Here is a 20,284-nt window from a genome sequence, read left to right on the forward strand (position 1 = left end):
GCAACTGGGACTGCCAGAATTGCCATCACTAAGCGATGTGATCATGTGATGTCACGCTTTATGACTGCATTGCTTAGCGACAGCAGTTCTGGTCCCAATTGCTGTCATAAGCGAAGGCCTACCTGTAGTTAACTGATGAGGTTCTTATAATCTGTCTCACATGTAACTGCATCTAACATATAGCCAATCATTTTTTAGAACCCTCAGTTGCAATGAGACAAAAATAGTTTCTCTCTTTCAATAATATCCTCTCTTTTAATAATGTCATCCTCTTTAAATATATCTGTCTCTGTGAAAAAAGATGGCCACCCTCAAATGCACTTCAAAAATAATTATTTTAGAGAAAAATGCCTCTTCTTGTTGAATAAATGCCATTTATGTATTGTAGTTATCTTTTTCTGATTTCTTAGCTTGATGTTATAGCTATTGTATTAGCTTTCAACATATTTTTACTGTTTTGTTTTCTGAGTAGACCACATTATCTTACAGTGATTTGGGGAATAAAGAAAACCAAAAACAAACAAGCTGGCAATATTGAACAAGTTGGAATTGAATCTGATATCACAATACTAGTTATGACATAACACTGGAAAAGTTCTGTTCTGTTGCTCATCAACATTCTGGTGGCCCACTCCATTTTTTTGTTTTATAGCTTCATTTTAACAGTGAGTTACTAGAAAGCTGATATAAAGTTTGATAAGTTTTGTGTGAAAGTATAGAGAGCCAATGCATTTCTTAAATCTTCTGCAGTTTATTTTCTGAGAACACTAATCACCTTCATTCAGTAGGCCATTTAAAAACAAATACAACAACATATTTTAACATTCTAATATTAGGACTATTCAAAAGTGCCAAGGCAGGACAGTACAGACTTGCAGTGGCTGATAAGACTTCGTTGCCCAAGAGCTCAGATGGAACAGTTGATGCCAGATCTGAAGCAAGTAAGTTTGGATGTGACTATATCAATATTTTCCAGTGCAACATCATCAGATATATATTTTAATGGTAGAAGTTTACAACAGTAAAAGCAGAGTTTTTTTTAAATCTAGTTGATAAACACAAATGTTTTAATCTAGCACATGAAGTTATGTTTCTTATACATACTTTTCTATGTATTGTGAAAGTTATGAAAGTTTTCTTAGGTCTTCTCAGATGTTAGTTTTTTAGAAGACTAATTCTCACTTTTTAAATGCTATAAATCAGGAGAAGTATGGCTAAGGATACAAACTTATCTTGGATTAAGACCCAGTGATGTTACATTTAAATAGATGTCTAGGTAACTGACCCTTCACCGTGTCCCTGGTTTGAATCTGACTCTGCTGTGAACATATTAGATGGCCTTAGAAATGCCATTATCTGTCAGTCTCAGATCTCAGTCTGCAACATAAGGATCACCATACCGTCCTACCTTTACATTACGGTATGTGAAGTTTTGGAATCTTCAAATGCTCATGTTAAGCATTCTTGTTAAGATTTATATTTTTCTGTTCATGAGGAAACAGCTCCATCTAGTGCTAAATTTATTGAATTTTGTTATGTGGGTAACAATAGCACATCATGCTCAGAACAAAAGTAAGCATTTCTAAATAAATACCCTGTATTTTCTTTATCTGCATTGCTATGTATAGTTATCTTGCAGTCCCACAGTTTGATCTTCTTTTGTCTTCGTTTTTGTGAAAGAAAAATCAAGTAGGTTGCTATTTTGCCAGCCTTGTGGGGTAAACCAGATAGGAGTCACAACCAGATGAGCTAATTCTACTTTATTGTAAAAGTACATTGACAGAATCTTGCATGTCTGAAAGTACAATTCTCCCCCGACCCTGTCTCTTTTACAGCCCGAGAAACTAGGGAGGGTCTCTTCTGAGCCTCTTGCCCTGCCCACTGTCCAGCTGCATAGTCTCTTATCTGACTGTTCCCTTGGCAGTGTCTCTTTGCCCAGTCTCCCAAAGTCTTTCCTATGTACTGTTACAATTTAGATGCAGATTGAAGCCTACAATGTGGTGGCCATGTTCCAATACAATATACATACATAACTATGATATATTCCCTTTTGAGGTAATCAATATTATGCAACACACAGAAAAATAACAAGAAGATGGGAGAAAATAAAATCTAACTGAATTTTTACGCTAACTTCATTTACTACTTCATACTTTTTTACCTTTGTAAACTACCTTTCCTTTCTCTACATTCTTTAGAGTTCTCTCCTGTCTCTTTTTGAAGATCTCATCAACTCAGTGCAACCTGACAGTCTTCCCCTTCCTAATCCACTCACTCTTCATATCCTTATTCATTCTCTCTATATGACCAAACTGTGTCAACGTACTTCTTTCATGCCTGTCATTCGCTTTTGTATTCAGTCAGCATTCATTCAGCATCCTTTCATTGTTAATCTTACCTTGTCTTTTCTTTCCACGTGGATTTCTCAGGTTATTCCTGCTGTATTCTACTTACTTTTATCTTTCCTTGACATACTGATTCTCACTTCCTGAAAACAAGTGGGCAAAATCTTCTTTGACAAACATTAATTCCTTACTGCAAACCATGTACTATCCACTACAACCATTTTATTTGTATTTCAACATCCATTTCTCATTTTCAGTAAACATTCTATTAAGGTATACAAATTCATTTACTTGTTCTAATTTTTCACCTTTTATGTATAACTTGCAGTTGTTAACTCCATTGGGCTTTGATATATTTTCAGATCCATATTTTTCATTGTGTCTTGCTGTTTATCTAACATCCACTGCAAATCATATGGTTCTTAACCAATAAAATGGCATTCTCTGCATACAAAAGTATGTGCATGTTCACATCCCCCAGCCAAAATATCTTTAACACCACCACAAACATTCCTTATACATTTGTCTATAAATATATTATAGAACTAAGAGGATGTCACCCATCCATGTCTTACTCCTGGCTCAGTATTGCACCATTTGCTGAATATTTCATTTATTTTCACACATGCTTTCCTTCCATTATGGGCAGGTATTCTTTGACTACCACATATGCTGCTTTCCATTTTAAGAGTTTTTTTAAAGACCTATAAGAGAAATTAAATAGAACTCAAAACATCATATAGTTTCATAATTTGTACTAATGTTTGAAGGTAAAGTAAATATGTACATATTGTGGTACCCTTTGTATAGGTAAATTTGATTTTTGGTAGATAAAAGATGAAACATTCACTTGGATTCTTTTCTTCATATAAGTCTTTTCCAGGAGTTCCTAGATTCCTGAGTAGATCACAAAGCAAGGTTTGCGGAAGTAGTCAGTTTGAAAAAACAAAAACATCAGAGAGTTGGCTAACACAGAAGCATTTGTCCATTGCACAGGTACCAATATATTGGGGGGCTCCAAATGGAGATAGAAATCAATAACTGGCAATGTTTTGCTACCTTATAACAAAGTACACATTTCAAAAGGCCTCAGAACCACTTCACAGGTCTCAAGTGATCCATTTGTTGAGTTCCATGCAGTTTATTGAAGGTGTTTGCTTGGGGATTAGAAGAAATTGTATTCCTACCTGCTCTCCATGGGGATCTTCCTCATACTGTGGTTGCATTTTAATTATTTTACAACACTTTTTAAATGTATAATTGATTTGAATAAATATAAGACTGAAAGTAAGTTTAACAGAGCAAGTCTAGCATGCAGATCCACTGATGGTAAGAGGATGGACATGCCTAGGTCCCTACACAGAGGAGCTTTGCTTGCGGTGGGATATATATCTTCCACAGAAACCCCAGTGATGCCTGTGGAATGCTCCATCATCTCTTCCCAATATGGGTTCCCCCCCGGAACAGGTCCCCAAATGAACCTGCTGAAGATGTTCTCCCTGTGGAGTCCTTGGGGTTCTCTGAGCTTGGTTCTTTTCTTGCAAACGTTTCATTACCCATCTAGGTAACATCTTCAGTGCTAAAATGGGATGGGGTTTGCTCTCTATTTATGTGCTGTGACCTGCCTTGACAGTGCTGGTGGGGATGGGGTTTTTGTTTTGCTCCTCTGGTAGTTCCTTGATTAGCATATGTTTGCTGCTGGATTGTGTGCAGAAGACTAGCAAAGTGCATCCACGAACACCAACTAGCAGTCAGAAGACATGATGAAAACTCCTTAATCTCACAACACATGGACAGACTCAACCATAGTTTTAACTGGGAAACTGTCAGCATTTTAGACTAAGCTAAATCCAAATATGCAAGAGAATTCTTGGAAGCCTGGTATTCAGACAAGGCAGCAATTAACAGACACAGAGAGATAAACAGCATCTACATACTATGCAAAAGAGACAAAAGACCAGAAGATCGCCTCACCGGCAATCATCACCCAGATAAGCAAAGGTTACCACTAGGCACAGAATCAAGCAGTAAACGTATGTTCAATACACAGTATGTTCACAGTTCAATCCTGAGCTACACATATTCACCTCTATTGATGTTCTCCCTCTTTGTCACAGACAACAATAAGAGATCCAGTAATGGGTTCCTCCCACCCATAGCCTGTCATAGTCTCTCAGTTAATTTGCTTCATATAGTTATTTGCTCTGAATATGATTAGCAATAGCTATCAAATTCCTATTCACCCTTTCTAGTTTCTCCAGTACTGCCCTCAGTGCATCAGCTACTCACTGTCAAAGCTAAGATTGGTTCACTTGGCTTTTTGAAAAGGAGTGAGGATGGGTTTTCTCAATTTGATCTTTAAAGTTGTTAGTAGTGGTTTTAATATTGTTTTAATATTAAATATTGTTTTAAAGTGGTTTTATTATTAATTTATCAGATTAAAATATGTTGGTGATATTTATAGAAAGTTGTATATTATTAATAAAGAAATAGTAAGGAAAAGAGCCAGTTTGGTCTAGTGGTGAAGGCACCAGGCTAGAAACCAGGAGACGGGGAGTTCTGGTCCCGCCTTAGGCATGAAAGCCGGCTGGGAGACTTTGGGCCAGTCCCTCTCTCTCAGCCCAACTCACCTCACAGACTTCTTCTTGTGGGGAAAATGGGAGGAGGAAGGAGTATTAGGTATGTTCTCTGCCTTGAGTTATTTATAAAAAAATAATAATGGTAGGATTAAAAAAAAGGAAAATAGTTATATTGAGGCAGATTTTCTAATTGTTACCCTCTTATTTGTTACATATGTAAAGCATAATAAAGTATTTAATTGTTATCTGGAGAATTATACTGAATTTGCTAAATTTAGAGCTATAGATAATTAGAAACTTTATTGTGAAACTTATGAATATTCTATCAATTCCAAATTATTTCGGGATCTTAAAGCATTTATATTGACATCTCTAATCATCAGAATCAAATATTCTTTAAGCTTTGATACAGTTCAGATAGTAATAGTAATAGCTTCTGTCATTACTTTTATTGTCCTGAAATTCTCAATCCACTTAGGGATCAAATCCAATATTATAGGGATAGACAACTGTGCTTCTTCAGATGTTTATTTTTTTATTAGATTTCTATCCCACTTTTCCTTCAGGGGTTCAGGGCAGTGTATATAGCCCTCTGTCCTCCCATTTTTTCCTGCAGCAATAACCATGTAAGTAAGGTAGGTTGGGCTGAGAGAGAGTACTAGTGAACTTTTGTGGTTGAGGGTGGATTTGAATCTGGGTCTCCTTGGTCCAAGTCTAATACCTTAACCACTAGACCATGCTGGCTCTCTGAAAAACTAGCCTGGTCAGTGAGTTGATTCTTGGGACTTGTAGTTCATCAACATCTGAAGAAACACAATTTGCCATCCTTATGATATAGCATCAATGATGCACCAACTAAAACTTCAAATAAGGCTTTTAATGTGATTTTATTTTGTGTTTCTTCTCAGTGATATGGAATTCACTGTATCATATAGAGCTGAATTGTTTATAAGATTATTTCTAATGAGTTTGTTTAATGTGGTAGTTCTGTTTCACAGATTTTACTGATATTTTATTAGGCTTTAGTTAATGAAAGCCAGGATGTTATTGGTCCCATTCAGTTCCTGCTGGAAAGAGAAAACTACTTTATAAGGGTAAGAAACAAACATTGTTTGCAATGTGACTTTCTGCCTATTGAGAACGACATAAAATTTGAAAATGCCTGGACCAGGAGTCCATACCTGTGACCTTCATGCAGGAAGACCCTGTTTTTTTACTCTTGGAAATCTTATGGTTAAATAACAATTTTCTACAAAAGTAAGAAATAAAAATAGCGGTGTTAAGCCTCTCCTCCAAAAATATCATGCCTACTGTACTTTCTTGGCAAAATCACACAAATGAAAAAAGAAAAATCTGAAAAGGTCTTGTTCCTCTCCTAGCCCGTGCCCTGGCCATTAAAAAAAAAAAAAAAAGTTCTGAGCTGAAACTCTCGGTGCTGAAGTGTCTTTTGCATCTGATCCTTTACTCTTCATCTGTAAGGTAGCTTTTCCAAGAGGTATTGGCCTGTTGTTGGTCATTCTGGCTTGCAGTTCTGAGAATTGTAGGGTAACACATCTGGAGGGCTTTTAAATTGGGGCAGGATGTAGACTTTATAACTGTTAGGTTATTCACTAGCAGCTGACTCTACCATTGTACAAATTGGTAATGTAAACTTTTAATGGGCATGATTTCTGTTCTTTAAATTACAGTCATGAGTTACTTTAGGTTAATTGCAGCTTGGGAGCTTGATTTCATCAGAACCACGCCAGTGGGGAGGGGAGAAAGGTTGTAGAGTGCCTTGCTTTTTAAAAAAAAAAATTGGATGGGTACTGGAGTTATCAACATGCCCCTCCTTGCCCCAATGCCAAGATACCCTCTTTATTGTTAGTCAAGGACATGTTCTCACAACAGATCCTCCATATCACTGCCAGCCTGCTTCTGAGTCAGGCTGAAAGTCAATCAAGGTGATCCAGCAGGAAAGTGGGGTTTTCCATTGGAAAACTATACAGCCTCCTATCCAAACATCTGGATTCTTGTGGAGGAGGAGCCTGAAGGAGGTCGGTGATCTGCAAGGCTTCAGCAGGATTGCCCCCTCCCAGCCAGCCATGGGGCTCTATGCCCCTCTGCTTGGTGTATTGGATATCAGGGAAAACAGAACTTTGCCTGACAACCAAAGTGGCTGCTTTGTCTTGTCCAGGAAATGTCAACTTCACAGATGATGTTCCATGAGCCTGATATTCCTATTTATGCACAAAGCATTCTCCCCTAATTCTGGGCCCCACATTTGCATCCTTCCTATGTCATCAACCTGCAACAGTGCTGTTGTCACTTCTCCAAACACTGATCCATGAAGGAAAGCACATCATTAGCAGTGAGGGGAAAAGCCCAATCTCGCGTTTAAGATATACCATTAAATAGATCTATTTTTATCCTACTTCTATCTAGGAAAACTATCTGTCTGTATTATCTCTGTATTGATTCCCTTTGGGATAGATTTGCCTTAGCTTTTCCTATCTAGCCATTTTGTTAGTTTCTGTAATTGCTCCTTCTCGGGCTTCTTTCAAACATCCTGTAGGCTCTCTGTTGGCCTATACCATGTAGTGCACACTGAACCCCTGCCTGCATCTCTGGGCTCCTGTGTCTCACTGTCTCTTCAGTAAGTATTAGTAGAAAAAATGGGGTGCTGAAGGTTTCCAGTTCATATATATAAACTATTACATACGCACCAGCAAATCCCAGTAGCTTCTGTATATTGAATGGCTATTGGCCAAAGCATATTTTGGATGATGGATAATATTTAAAATACCAATATCTATAGTTTTCTGAACAATGAAAAACAGGTATTTTAGTGTCAAGTGTGGTTGGACTAAATTTGCCTTGACTTAGCTAATAGTGGTCAAATAAGTCTTTACTATTTGAGATCATGAGAGCTAGTTTGGTGTAGTGATTAAAGGCACCGGGTTAGAAACCAGAAGACTCTTGAGTTCTAGTCCTGTCTTTGGCGCAAAGCCAGCTGGGTGACCTTGGGCCAGTCCCTCTCTCTCAACCCTAGGAAGGAAGGAAAGGCAAACTGCTTCCAAAAAACCTTGCCAAGAAAGCTGCAAGGACTAGTCCAGGTAGCTGTCAGGAGTCAAAGGCATACACGCAGACACAACTGAGATCAAACCCTTTATCTTCCAATATGCTATCCTTGGAAAAAGACCAACATATAAGATGTATCTGGTTTTTACAGAATGTTGTTCAGAAGGTCTTAGCTTTATTACACTTTGTTAGATACCACACATCTCAAGTTCGATTTCATATTCAAACAGTTGAAAGAATATGAAATGGGTGGTGGTTCTAGGTTGTAGCCAGGAAATACAATGCAAAATTTTGAGAAGTATTTAGCATAGGAGTGGGAAATCTGTAACCCTGAAGGTACTGGTGAAACACAATTCCCAGGAGCTCTAGCTAACATGCCAGCAACACCTGGAGTACCACAGATGACCTATCTCAACTGGCCTTTAGAATCATCTCATTTCTGTTTGATCTTTTATGACGACTTTTTTTTTCAACTATGACATCTGGAAACCTTATCTAAAAAAAGAACAGAAAAGTTAAATTCTCATATCAACAGGCCTTAATACTAAATATAGTAGAGCTTTGGCTGATGGCCTGTATGTTTTGCATCCCTTAAATAGGTTAATATTCTAGTCTTGTGTGTCAAGGTAAATATGAACGTGGTTTTAGTTAAGAGGACTCAGGCCTGTACTTGGCTGCTTTATATAATTAAAAAGTCCTATAGATAAACTATATATTTGTAGCAAATAGTATATAATCAACATATTCAAGTATCACATAATTGGTTTCCTGTAGCAATCACATGAAATTGCAATGGCTTGTAGGCACTGGTGGTACATATTGTATATATGCAGCTGTTGTCTTCTGAGGAATGTTATAAAGTGTGAAGTGTTTACTTATTAATTACTCGTCCTTCATTATTTATACTGTCTGATTTGTTTTAAAGTTCATGATTTGTTTAATTTATTCAAAAACTACCTAGCTTTGTTAATAATAGTTTCTCTGTTAATTAGGAAGTAGACAGGTATTTGAAGCACAATGATTTCTTAGCTCTAAGGAGAAGGGAAATGCTGTACAAGAAATGGTTTGAAAGTGTTTCAAGACCTCTGCTTCAGAAAATTCAGGACAAAGTTGACAACCAGTCAAGCAAAGAAATAGAAGAAAGGAAGCGAAAACAGCTCTCTCTTTATCTAAACTATTGTAATGAGAAGGTATTGGAAAAGAAAAGCTTTTACTACTACATGACATTGGGAGGCTGTTTGTGGATTTGTGATTTTTGATGAAAACTGAAACTAATACTAGTGCTTTATAGAAGGTATAATTATTTTAATAGTAGTGTGTAATGGAAAATGTATTCTTCGTCATGCCAGCTTAGAATAACATTATTAGAATTTCATTTGTTTTATTTTTTTTAAAATTTCAATAGAGTGACATGCTGCATGTTTAAAATGAGGCCTAGATCATTGGAAACAGAGGTAATGTTTTTTCTTTAGAACAGCCTGCTCAGAGAGGGCTGTTGTATATAATATATTCTGAGAATTCACTGAGGTCTGGTGATGCCATCATTTAAAAAAACCTTCAGCATTACCTGGGTTGAATAGACACATTTAGGACTTTAGCTAATCAGAAGCATGTTTTCTTCTGAACAGAAAATGATTTGGTTTCATTTTGTCACTTAGAGACAAGCAAGGTGCCTGTGCAGGAACATAACAATGCAGACAATGCGGTTTGGCAACCTGACTTTATCTCTCACTTCTTTTGGGAACAATAAAGATCATGGCCTTTAATAGTTGCTTATTTCTTGCCAGGTGCTGCACTTCAGGGTGAGACTGGAACTCTCTACCATGATTGCTCTTTCTGTAGATGGGTTGAAAGGAAAATGGGGAAGGGGGAGATATGATATTGTTTACTCTATAAGGTCTTTTCTAGAGAAAAATAATCACTTCCTCTAATATATATTTCATTGTGTATTAACCAAATTACTAACTTCCTTTTTGGTTCATCAAGATGGATGATTGAATTTTATTTCTTGAAATATTTGGACCTCTGTGCCAAAGACTTTATACACAGCTGTGAAAATGTAGTCGCAAGATTAGTGTAAAGGCAGCCAGTTATCTGTGGAAAGAAGACAAGGGAGCCTAACATGCAGAGCAGACCAAGTGAGATGATAAACTCTAATCTACAACTTCAGTGAAGTGCATGGAACTCATACCTGAAGAATGGAAAAAAGTTATACAGACTTGAACCAGCAGACATAGAAAGTTGTATTTAAGTTGCCCTCATGGACTCATTGCACAGCCTTCAACATACAGCACTGCTACTCTTCATGTTCTCTTCCCCATATGTTACACAGGCCCATCTCAGGCTTGTGGTGAGGGTAAAAAGGGGCTGTTAAGTTAATAAATAAATGATTATTAAGTTAATAAATAAATGATTATTATTTTATAATATTTATAATAAATAAATATTATAAAAGGAGTGCTTATTTTAAGAATGAGTCAAGAATTCAAAGAGGGCTTAGGTACAGTATTAAACCATCTCTGCTTGAATTCCTGCAAGGAGAATTAGTATAGACACCCTGTGTCAAGCAGGCCTTGAGTTCTCCTCCCACCTCCCAAAGTCTTTCCTGGCTGTTAGATTATATAAGTCTCCATTTTAGAGAAAGGGAATGAAATAGATGGTGGAGCATTACATGAAAGATGTCTGATCTGGAATGCTTTGGCTATTTCAGTTGGGTAACATAGGCAATACTGTCTCTGTTAAAGGTTATGAATTTTGTAGTTCAACTTCATGATCCCTGCTAACAAAATATACTATCGGTGTCAATTCCTTGGTGGGAAAGACAACTATCAGCCCTTTCCACCTTCCTTGGAGCCATCTGCTAGCTTCTATCTTCTTTCCCAACATGATTCCCTCCCCTCAAAATTAGGACTTAAGATTTCTCAATTGGAGGGCTGACATCAATCAGTTTTGAGCATTATAGTAAAATTCTCAGGATCTGATCTGAGGGAGGAGAAACCCCTTCCCTACAACTGACATAAGTAACTGTAGTTATTTCTGTTCTTGATTTATTTTGCTTCACTCAGCAAAATCCTCTTCCATTCCAGATGCAATAGTTTCTGAAGAAATTACATACATACATGTGTAAGTGTGTGTGTATAATTGGCTAATCTCCATTTATGTATGCAGTTGCCAATATATAAATGCAGATCACATATAAGACTTCTGTCTCATTTGAGCTCCTGATTTGCTGTATTATCCAGAAATGTTTGGATAGATTTCTATTTTTGGCTATGACATATAGCCTCAAAGGCAGTATCAATGAGTAAATATGTTCTTCAACAGTATTTATACCTTCATTTAAAAAAAACAAAACAGAAAAATCCTCAAAAGGTAAAAATAGAGATTTGCAAATATGAGATTAGCCAATAAGAATTATTTATGGTAAATGATTGGAAAGTGTGTACCATTTCCACATATGTGCATCATAAATAATTGATGTGATTGGGTTTGTATGTAGAACTGTATTCTGTCATTTTAAAGATGGAGTTTATATGTCGTTTCAGTCTTACTTAACTGCCTTTTGTAGTAAGGAAGAATGAAACTTGTCCTTGATGTCACTTTCTAGTATTATCTGGCATATTTTAACATTCTGTGCTTTTCTGCTCATATATTTGTTTTCTGCTTTCCTTGTATTTTTTCCTTCTATTAGGCTTCCTCTGCTCCAGGATCCTCCGTCTCATTATGTGTGCTTCTTCCTCCATTTCATCCACTTTTTGAGTCCCACAGTCCCTCCTATAGTTCCTATTTCCCTTCTTTTCTTCCTCCATTTCCCTTTTCTCTCCTTTCAATCTCCCCATCTGCCTCTCCCCCAATTATCATTCTCCCCTCAGTCTTACTTCCTCCGTCTGTTCCATCCCATTTCTTTCATTTGCTTCCTCCATTTCCCCCTTACCTCCACTCACCTTCCATTTTTTTCCCTTCACCCTTCCTACAGCTATCTCCCACAGAACTGGTCAGTTCTCCAAATGTTCTGCCAAATCTCCCCAAATCTGTGGTTCCTCCTACTTCATCTTCTGCCCCTCAATCTTCCGTTTCTTCAGCTACAGATACCTCTTTGGCCTCACAAAATCCTCCAGATTCTGAACAGAAATACGCTCGTGACTTCAGTGCTTACCATTCCCATAACCCTTTCTTCCTCCCTGTACTTCCACCTATCCAGTCTCAGAGGAGGTATCAAGCTCGGCAGAAGAATAGTGACAGTGTTAAATATCCCTGAAGACAGAAGATGCTTTGATTTCCTTCAGTGCTCTGGCTCATAAATAAAGGGCCAGTTCTTCTACGGTAGACCAGGTTCAAAGGTTTATGGTTGTAATGCTTCCCAAATGTACCATGAAAATGATTGATGACTTAGGAAAAAGATCTTCAGGATTCAGTGCTAGGCAACTGCAGTTTAGGCACCATGGAGTGAAAGAAAGAACTAAGGGATTGTGTAATGATGGACTTTATGTATTGTCTGTCCAGCATGATATTGTTATTTCCCTTAATGTTTGTAATAGATGTGTACTACACAAGACTGAGCTCTTTGGAGCAGCAATATATCCTATATTTTTTGTTTAGCGAGCTATAGTTCTTGTAAATGTATATATAACATAACAGATAAAAATCTTAACTGGGATTATTTACTGAAGGTATCCAGCTGTGTGGGAAAGATCACCACTGCAAATGGATTTGGTTTCAAGGTCATTTCTAATGTAAATGTCATACGGTAGGCAAAAAAAAAAAAAAAATTGTGAGGCTGCGTAGTCTTTGTAATGGAGAGTGCTAGCCTATCCATAGAAGTGCAGTTTGCAAGGCTCCTTAGTTCGGACTTGGAAATATGGCTTATACATGAGCTTAGAACAAATAAAAATGTGTTGTTTATATGTGGCCTACATCTCACTCTAAAATCAAACAATCATTCCCCAACTTATGTGTTACATTAAATACTCTTAAAAAGCATGCTTAGTCATGGTAAATTTCTTCTTTTTCAGAAAAAGAAATTAAGTTTTGCCTTGATCAGTATCAGGACTATGGCATATAGGAAGGGAATGATTAAACGTTTCCTTCATGTTCTGTTCATCTGTTGAAAATGCCCCCTCCCCCAAACACAGACAAACATTCTAATTTTTCTTTGAAATCACCATTTTCTGCAAAGTGTGGGGTGGTAAATGACAGGAAGAAAGGATGGGGCGGAAATGGTTAACCCTCTCCCTGTTGGTCCTAATAGACGTTGAAATCCCATGAAGCTCCTTTTTTGGGAGGGGAAAGGTCTCTAGTGATTAAAAAAAAAAAAAAACCTTTAAAAATATGCTGCATGGACAGTGTAATTCAGTCCTTACTGTCTTGAATAACTAAATTTTTTTCTAAAAGAGTCTCATAATTTATAAGTAAAGGGCTGTTGCCCTCTCAAAATGCTAACCTCGGTAATGCTGAAAAGGTGGTGTGGCTTCGTTTAACACAGTTTGTGTAGTAGCTGAAATAACTTGGATTTTGTATGCGTTTAAATGACAAATTCACTTTCCTGTAAAGTGGATAAAAGTATCCTGATTCAGTGTTGTTGATTCATATGGGTGATAAAAATGCATTCATTTTACTGTAAGTAAATATAAAAATTGGGGCTACAAGAGTGCTCTTCACTGAGATATTTTCTGTCTGGTTCTGTTATAGCCATGGGTTCACTGAGTGCTCTTTCTCCTCACATAGGGTGGTGCATTTTTAGAAAGTTATAGTCCATCGTCTTACGATCCTTTCTTCCTGAAGACTTGTTCAGACTTTTGGAAGGTGAGAGAGGCTGTGCACTCCAGTTTTCCAGATGAGCAACTTTGACTTCTTTTTCTTAACATTGTGGACAGGACTTGTGAGGGATGGGCTTGGGTTAGAGGTTTTAAAAGAAGAGGGAGGAAACACAGTACAGGTGAATGGGCGGGGGTGGGGTTGGCCTCCTGGCTACTGACACTGATATAAGGACACATCAGTGCAGAGCTGGTCTTCCCTTTCGCGCACATAGAGAATGTGCCGTTCTCACAGTTAGGTGAACTTCCAACAGGACTGGAGCTGTTCCCAGTTTCTGACTGCTTAACTAGAAATGGACTTGGAATTTCTGAGAAGACAAAGCAGGTCAAGGTAGGAGGGAAGAAGCATGGAGACAGAGAGGGTATTTTACACAGTTAAAACTGGTATTGCTAGTAACTGCTGGAATATAATGTACATGTTCTTACAGAGTAATTAGAGAATAACACATTACATAAATAGTTTCATCTTGGTTGCCACTCTTCATGTAAGTCTTTTAAACAGTGGTGAAAAGAAAGTGATAAAATACTCAAGCTTCCTAGAGTAGGAATACTTGTTCTTCATATAATGATTATGTTAATACTTACATCATTCATAAAAGACATCTTCGTGTAATCACCCCTGTATTACAGATTAGGGAGTGAAATTAGGAAACGTTGGTTTGCCTAAAGCTACCAAATAGGTTTCTGGTTGACCTGAGGATGGAACAGGCAATCCATCCTCAGGTCAACCAGGATGGCTTATACTGGCTTATATATTCTCAGGTCAATATTGGCTTATCCAGTAACTGACTTAGCTTCATCAGCCAGAAACCAGATCTTTTTCAGGAAGCCTCTTATTTGGCAGTGCTCAAGAAAAAGAAAAGACTAACGCTACCTTCAACTCTAATCCTTGGTTGGCAGTTGGGTCTAGCTGAAAGGGATCCAAAGCTGATGGATGGATGGTGAGGTTCAAGAAGAGGAGGACAGCAGCTCAGTATCTATGCTTTAACACTAGTTGTGAATGAAGTATCTTTGGTTTCTTCATGCAGAGGGAGATGGCTGCACTTTCCTTTCAATGTTCAAAGTGCTCAGGCTTCTTTACTCTCCTTGATGCCTACAGCAAATTAACCATAGGTCTGACTAATTTAATGTCATGGATTTTTGAAGTATTGAAACATGAATTTAGCTGTGTTTTTCTAGGCATCAGTTCCTCCTTTGCATGACCCCTTGTTAAAGGAAGTACAAGGAAGATACATTGAAGCCGGCATTATCCAGCAATGTGACACAGGTTCTGTAATGTATTTTTTTGCTTCTGATAATCTTTATCTCAGATTTAATGGCTGAGAGTTTGGAGACCCTAGACCAGGTTGTCGAATTATTCTCTTTCCCCTGCTTCCATTAAGCTTAAAGTAGTCTGACCAAATTTGAAAACACTGGAGACCTTTTCCAAAAGGTGATACATACAGCAAGTAGTATGGCTGTATCTTGGGAGGGGAGGGGCAGGGGGAGATTGGATTTGGCCTGATATTGTTAGTTTTTTTCATCAGAACAGGCAATCTGCCTAATGAGGGGAAAAAAACTTTTTTTCTATATGCCTTCAACTTTCCACAGGAAAATTATACTCCTCTAAAGAGATGAATGAACTGCATAAGACTGAGCTACCACGGCTTCCTTTGAGTCGGCAGCTTGTGAACCCCATAGAGTGGCTGAAAATCCCATTCCAGTATATGGAAAGTGATGTTCGTCAAAGAAGCCGGTAAAGTTTGATAAGCCTTTACATTTTAAAATACATTTTCTGTGGCCCTGTTGAATGTCATGGCTAGCGATCATATATAAAAGATGACTAAGAAGGGTTTAATGGTGACATTCTCTGAACCCTTTGAGACACATATGTTACCATTATGTTAGATGGATGATTATATAAATCCATTCTAAATTATCTAAAACTAGCACTAGCCAGGATTTGTAATTAACAAAATATAGTCTGTTCTCTCATAGAGGATATTAATAGAAATCAGACTGCAAAACCATTGAAACCATTCTACCCTTTCTTGAAGTTATGGTTGATTCATAACTACTGTAATAATTCATTTGGCACATTGTTTTGTCAAATTTACTCTTTTTCTTTTCCAGTTTCGTATTTTCTCTGTTATTCTTTTTTTTTTTAATTGAAATCCCTATTTATAATTCCCACTACACAATTTTGATTCACCCCAGTCTTTTCCTTATCCCTCATTTTATCTATTGAGTTTGCATTTATTCCTACAACAAGAACCTTCAACAAGGTTGGAATAAGTGTGCATGACTGGCCCAAAATCACCCAGTGAGGTCTGTAGTTGAATGGGGACTTGAACCTTTCCTAGTCCCAGTTCGATACTACAGTAGCCATACTATTACAGTATACAGAATTTCCCTTACCCCATTACTTTACTTCAGTAAAGCTTTCTTATTTTCCATAGCCATTGTTCCATAGCCACTGTTCCTCGTTAAAACTGTTACTGTCTTAATCTAAATACTCTCTATAGCTGTCATTTTTTGGCTCACTGAAGGGGAATTTACTCTTTTTTGTGTGTGGAAATATAGTTGAGAAGAAATAAGGTAATGGAATCTCTTCTAGTGATGAGACTCAGTTCCTGTTCTTCCTCATGTTGCTTCCAGGTTCACTTTGCCAGAACAGAACACAGCGCTTTGTGATAACCTGTAGATCCACAGGTGTCTGCAGCTAGCTGCAATGCTGGCAAGATGACATTTGCTCTTTTGTACTTGTGCCACAGTTTTGCCTGCAAGTACATAAGGGACTGAGTTTGGTGATTGTTGAGATGCATATTGTGCTTCTTGTCTCCCCCCGCCCTCCCCACCCCCCCGCAGTGGATGCCTGAGTATGTATCGAGGGGAGGAGCCTTGGAAGTCACGCCGGCTTGGTTCCTTCTAGGAAACTTTAGTGGGGTTAAAGAAATTAACTAAGGCGCTTTTCATTCTGTCTTATTACAAATATTTTAGAATTTGCTTTTAGACCATCCAATTGTCTTTGAAATTTCCAGAGGAAGCTCTCTGATAGTGTTTTTAAAATGAAAATGCAAGTAACTCTCTGTGTCACAAATCTAGATATGCCTGAAAAAGGAGTATCTTTCCTCTAAACAGAACGGATAAAATTTAAAAGATTTCTTTGTAGGATGTGACACTTTTGAGTGCAATATGGAAAAGAGTCAGTTCCTAAATTGGTGGTAATAGTCAATGGCAGCAGAATACTGTAGAGACAGCTTGATCCAGAAATGACAGAAATACAGCTAAAGAATCTGGTTGTTGTGTATATCTTTGCCTTCCTCAGAAACACGATTGCATGCAGCCATTCAGTTGACTAGACTGGGGCATAAGAGTTTCTGATCTTGTTTTTAATCTGGCTACAATGAGCAGCAAAGCTTTGAAATCCTTTGAAACACGCACAAAAAGTATTGGTTCCAATCAGCATAGCATTCCAGAATTACTATTCCCAGTACAGTATCTGTAGAAAACATGGTCAGTTTAGCAGCCTCTGCAATACTATAGGTTGTCTAGCCCTTGATCTAAGAATACTGCTGAACAGAGATAAGTTACGTCCCGCCCTTTAAACGTTGCTGAATTGCAAATCCCATCCTCCTATCCCATTCCTTGTGCTAGGTGGGATTGCTGGGAGTTACAGTTTATCAACATTTGGAAAAGATGGTTTCAACCCCCCTAAGGGTTTTTTTTTAAAATATTTAAAGTAAAATATTATTATTTTACTAATACGGAAAATTAGTAAAAATGATAGTAAACACATGTATCATTTAAAATAAAAACATTAATAAAAGAATGTCCCTTTAATCAGTCCCTTTAGTGTAGATGCTATCACATGTTTGGAAACTAGTAGTCATTTGAAAATACATATTATGGTGGCTTTTATGATAGCTGAAGATCGTATAAAACTCTTCTTGTTGGAATTGGCCTTTGGTGAATTTGGTGATGTCTGTGTGTTTGATACAAGGTAAACTGAAATTGCTATTACTGTACTGTTATCTATACACCAACCAGCCTCACAACTGAGGCCTCTTCTTTTTATCTACAGTAACACAGGTTTCTCAACCTTGGCAACTTTAAGACATATGGATCCAACTCCCAACTGGGAGTTGAAGTCCTCATATCTTAAAGTTGCTAAGATTGAAAAATACTGATCTCACACTTGATTGCCATTTTCGTTTGTCTGCTACATATTCAACTTTGTTGCATATGTATATATAAAGTTGGAGCTCTGCTCAGCTTGGATTATGCCACTCTAAGGTAAGTTGTGTTTTTGTCTTGTCCTAGAATAGGAACTCTTGCCTTTAGTAGTTTGAAAGAAAAAAATCCTTTTGTTAGAAGTTCATTTAAAAAAATAGGAAAATTAAAAAATCAATCTGGAGTGGGAAATCGCCTCCCCCTACCTTAGATACAGGTCTAGTTTTTATTTATTTTTTAAAAAAATACTGTGGCTTTTGAGGAACAGTTGCCGAATTGTTTCCAAATAAGGTAGCTGAGGAGAAATTAAATTCAGATTTGCCAGAAAAACAATTATACGAAATTGTAGAGGGAGGGAAAAATTTATCCAAGCCGAGATAAAATGGTTTCTTAGAGGAGGAATGTAATGAGCCATCAGTGGAAATATAGAAGGTCTCTTTAGTGTTGCATAGGGCAATAAAACTGAATACTCTGCAGGACCATATGCCAGATATGACATTGGTACATTAGTAATAAAGAAATGAGTTGTTTAAAAATTCCAGGATGGTTTTTCTAAGTATTTAATAATCTAAAAGCATCAGGTATCAATACTAAACAGTATCTCAAGGTCTCTGAAGAACCTCATCTCTTCCACATGTATGAAGTTCTTGAACCAAACAAATGCTTTCTTTTCCTTAGTCACAGATTAATCCTTTTGTCCAACAAATTTGTTTCATCTTGGAAAAAGTCTGTGGAGCAAAGATACCTGTAGTTGCTTTTTCCGCATTTAGGCAGTATATTGTTTGGCATGGAGAGCTCCTGGTGGAGTGTTTCAGAAGGGATCAGAATATATTCTTTGAGAAATTCTGCACTGCTGCATTTTGAGGCAAAGATTATAGATTGTGATGGATATCCACTATAGGCAAATAGCTGTCTTTTAGTACTTTGAAGGTTGTTGGAGGCAGTTCAGTATAAAATGTACCTCTTTATCTTATTTATTTATTCATTTTGTATATCTGCCCACCCCATATTTGTGACTTTGGGCAGTTCGCATAGTTAAAAGCAACCAAATAACACCACCAATAAACAAAACACAGGAAAATAGTAAAAACACAATAACCCTTAAAACCAAATAAAAACCTAATTGAAACCAAAATTCATAAAAAAAGAGGCAAGTGCAAGTCTTGGATCAATGAGTATAACCATCTAGCAGGCTCCAAACCCTAACCATATCCCCAGGGCCGCTGATACCAGCCTATCTTCAGAGCCTTTCGAAAGGCAAGCAAAGTCAGGGCCAATCTTGCCTCCAGCAGGATGATGTTCCAAAGGGTGGGTGCTGGGGCAGAAAAGGGTTTCCTCCTGGGTCCCATCAATGACACTCCTTCATGGACGAGACCCATAACACTCCCTTTCTGCCAGACCTGATGGGATGGGTAGATGTAACCTGGGAGAGGCGGTCCCTCTTCTCTAATAGAGGAGATTCCTATACTCTCACTTGAGGCTATCCTATTCTGTGTTGAAGTATACACAAAGAAAGGTGTCAGGTCTATTCATGATGTATCAGGCTGAGATTCTGATCTCCAGTTCAAGAGGGAATGAGTCATACTCTTCTTTAATGTTCACTTTCAGTGGTTCAGGACTAGGCTGTATGGAATAGTTAGGGTCTTGTAGAAAAATAATCTCTTTTGTGAAGTAGACTTGAGAATAAGCACTTCTAGGAATCCTTCAATATGGCCTGGCTTCATAAGAATTATGAATGGAATTATGATGAATGCAGTTGTATATCACTACCCATCTCTTTTCCAAATGTATTGAATCAGCAAAATAACTAATTTTTTTTCCACTGGTTTTCCTCATTACTTTCCCCCTTCCTTCCTATTAAAGGCCACTTCTAGTATAAAAGAAAAAGAAAACCAAACCCACACATCTGATCCACTTAACACAGTGGCTTTGGCTATAAAGTAAGCATTCCCAGTCTGTCCCATATTTTGGAGGAACGAAGGAATTAGGAACGCAAATTTACAGCAATTAGATCTAGTACAGTACTTGAAGTTTCAATCCCAGAAAACAAGAGGAATTGGAGAAGCAGATCCTTATAATTTACCTCTAGGGAAGGTGTGTGGTTCCTGTTCTTATTCTTCTTCTTTTTTGTAGGAAGGCACATATGATTGCTAGTAAAGGTAAAGAGCAAGAGAAAGCAAGAAGGAAGGAAATAAACTTACTCACTAGGGGCTCAACCACCAGGAAAGCCAGAAACCTGCTCTCCAGTCCAAAACAGGAAACGGTCTGGGCCTAG

General features: G+C 37.6%; 1 protein-coding gene across 1 annotated transcript in view; it reads left to right on the plus strand.

Moving 5' to 3' along the window:
- Positions 1–20,284, plus strand: part of LOC103065984 (uncharacterized) — a 30,615-nt gene extending 10,331 nt beyond the window's left edge. The window contains exons 4-11 of the mRNA XM_088149923.1: positions 837–941; positions 3,219–3,341; positions 5,944–6,018; positions 8,977–9,174; positions 13,709–13,786; positions 14,977–15,064; positions 15,388–15,532; positions 20,143–20,284. Of these exons, the coding sequence (XP_088006049.1) occupies positions 837–941; positions 3,219–3,341; positions 5,944–6,018; positions 8,977–9,174; positions 13,709–13,786; positions 14,977–15,064; positions 15,388–15,532; positions 20,143–20,284 (954 nt within the window). The remainder of the gene's footprint in view (positions 1–836; positions 942–3,218; positions 3,342–5,943; positions 6,019–8,976; positions 9,175–13,708; positions 13,787–14,976; positions 15,065–15,387; positions 15,533–20,142) is intronic.

This window comes from Python bivittatus, unplaced genomic scaffold, assembly GCF_059951505.1.
Source record: "Python bivittatus isolate LINGU-HERP-01145 unplaced genomic scaffold, Pbiv_v1 ctg000020_np1212, whole genome shotgun sequence".
In the NCBI taxonomy this organism is placed as follows: Eukaryota; Metazoa; Chordata; class Lepidosauria; order Squamata; family Pythonidae; genus Python; species Python bivittatus.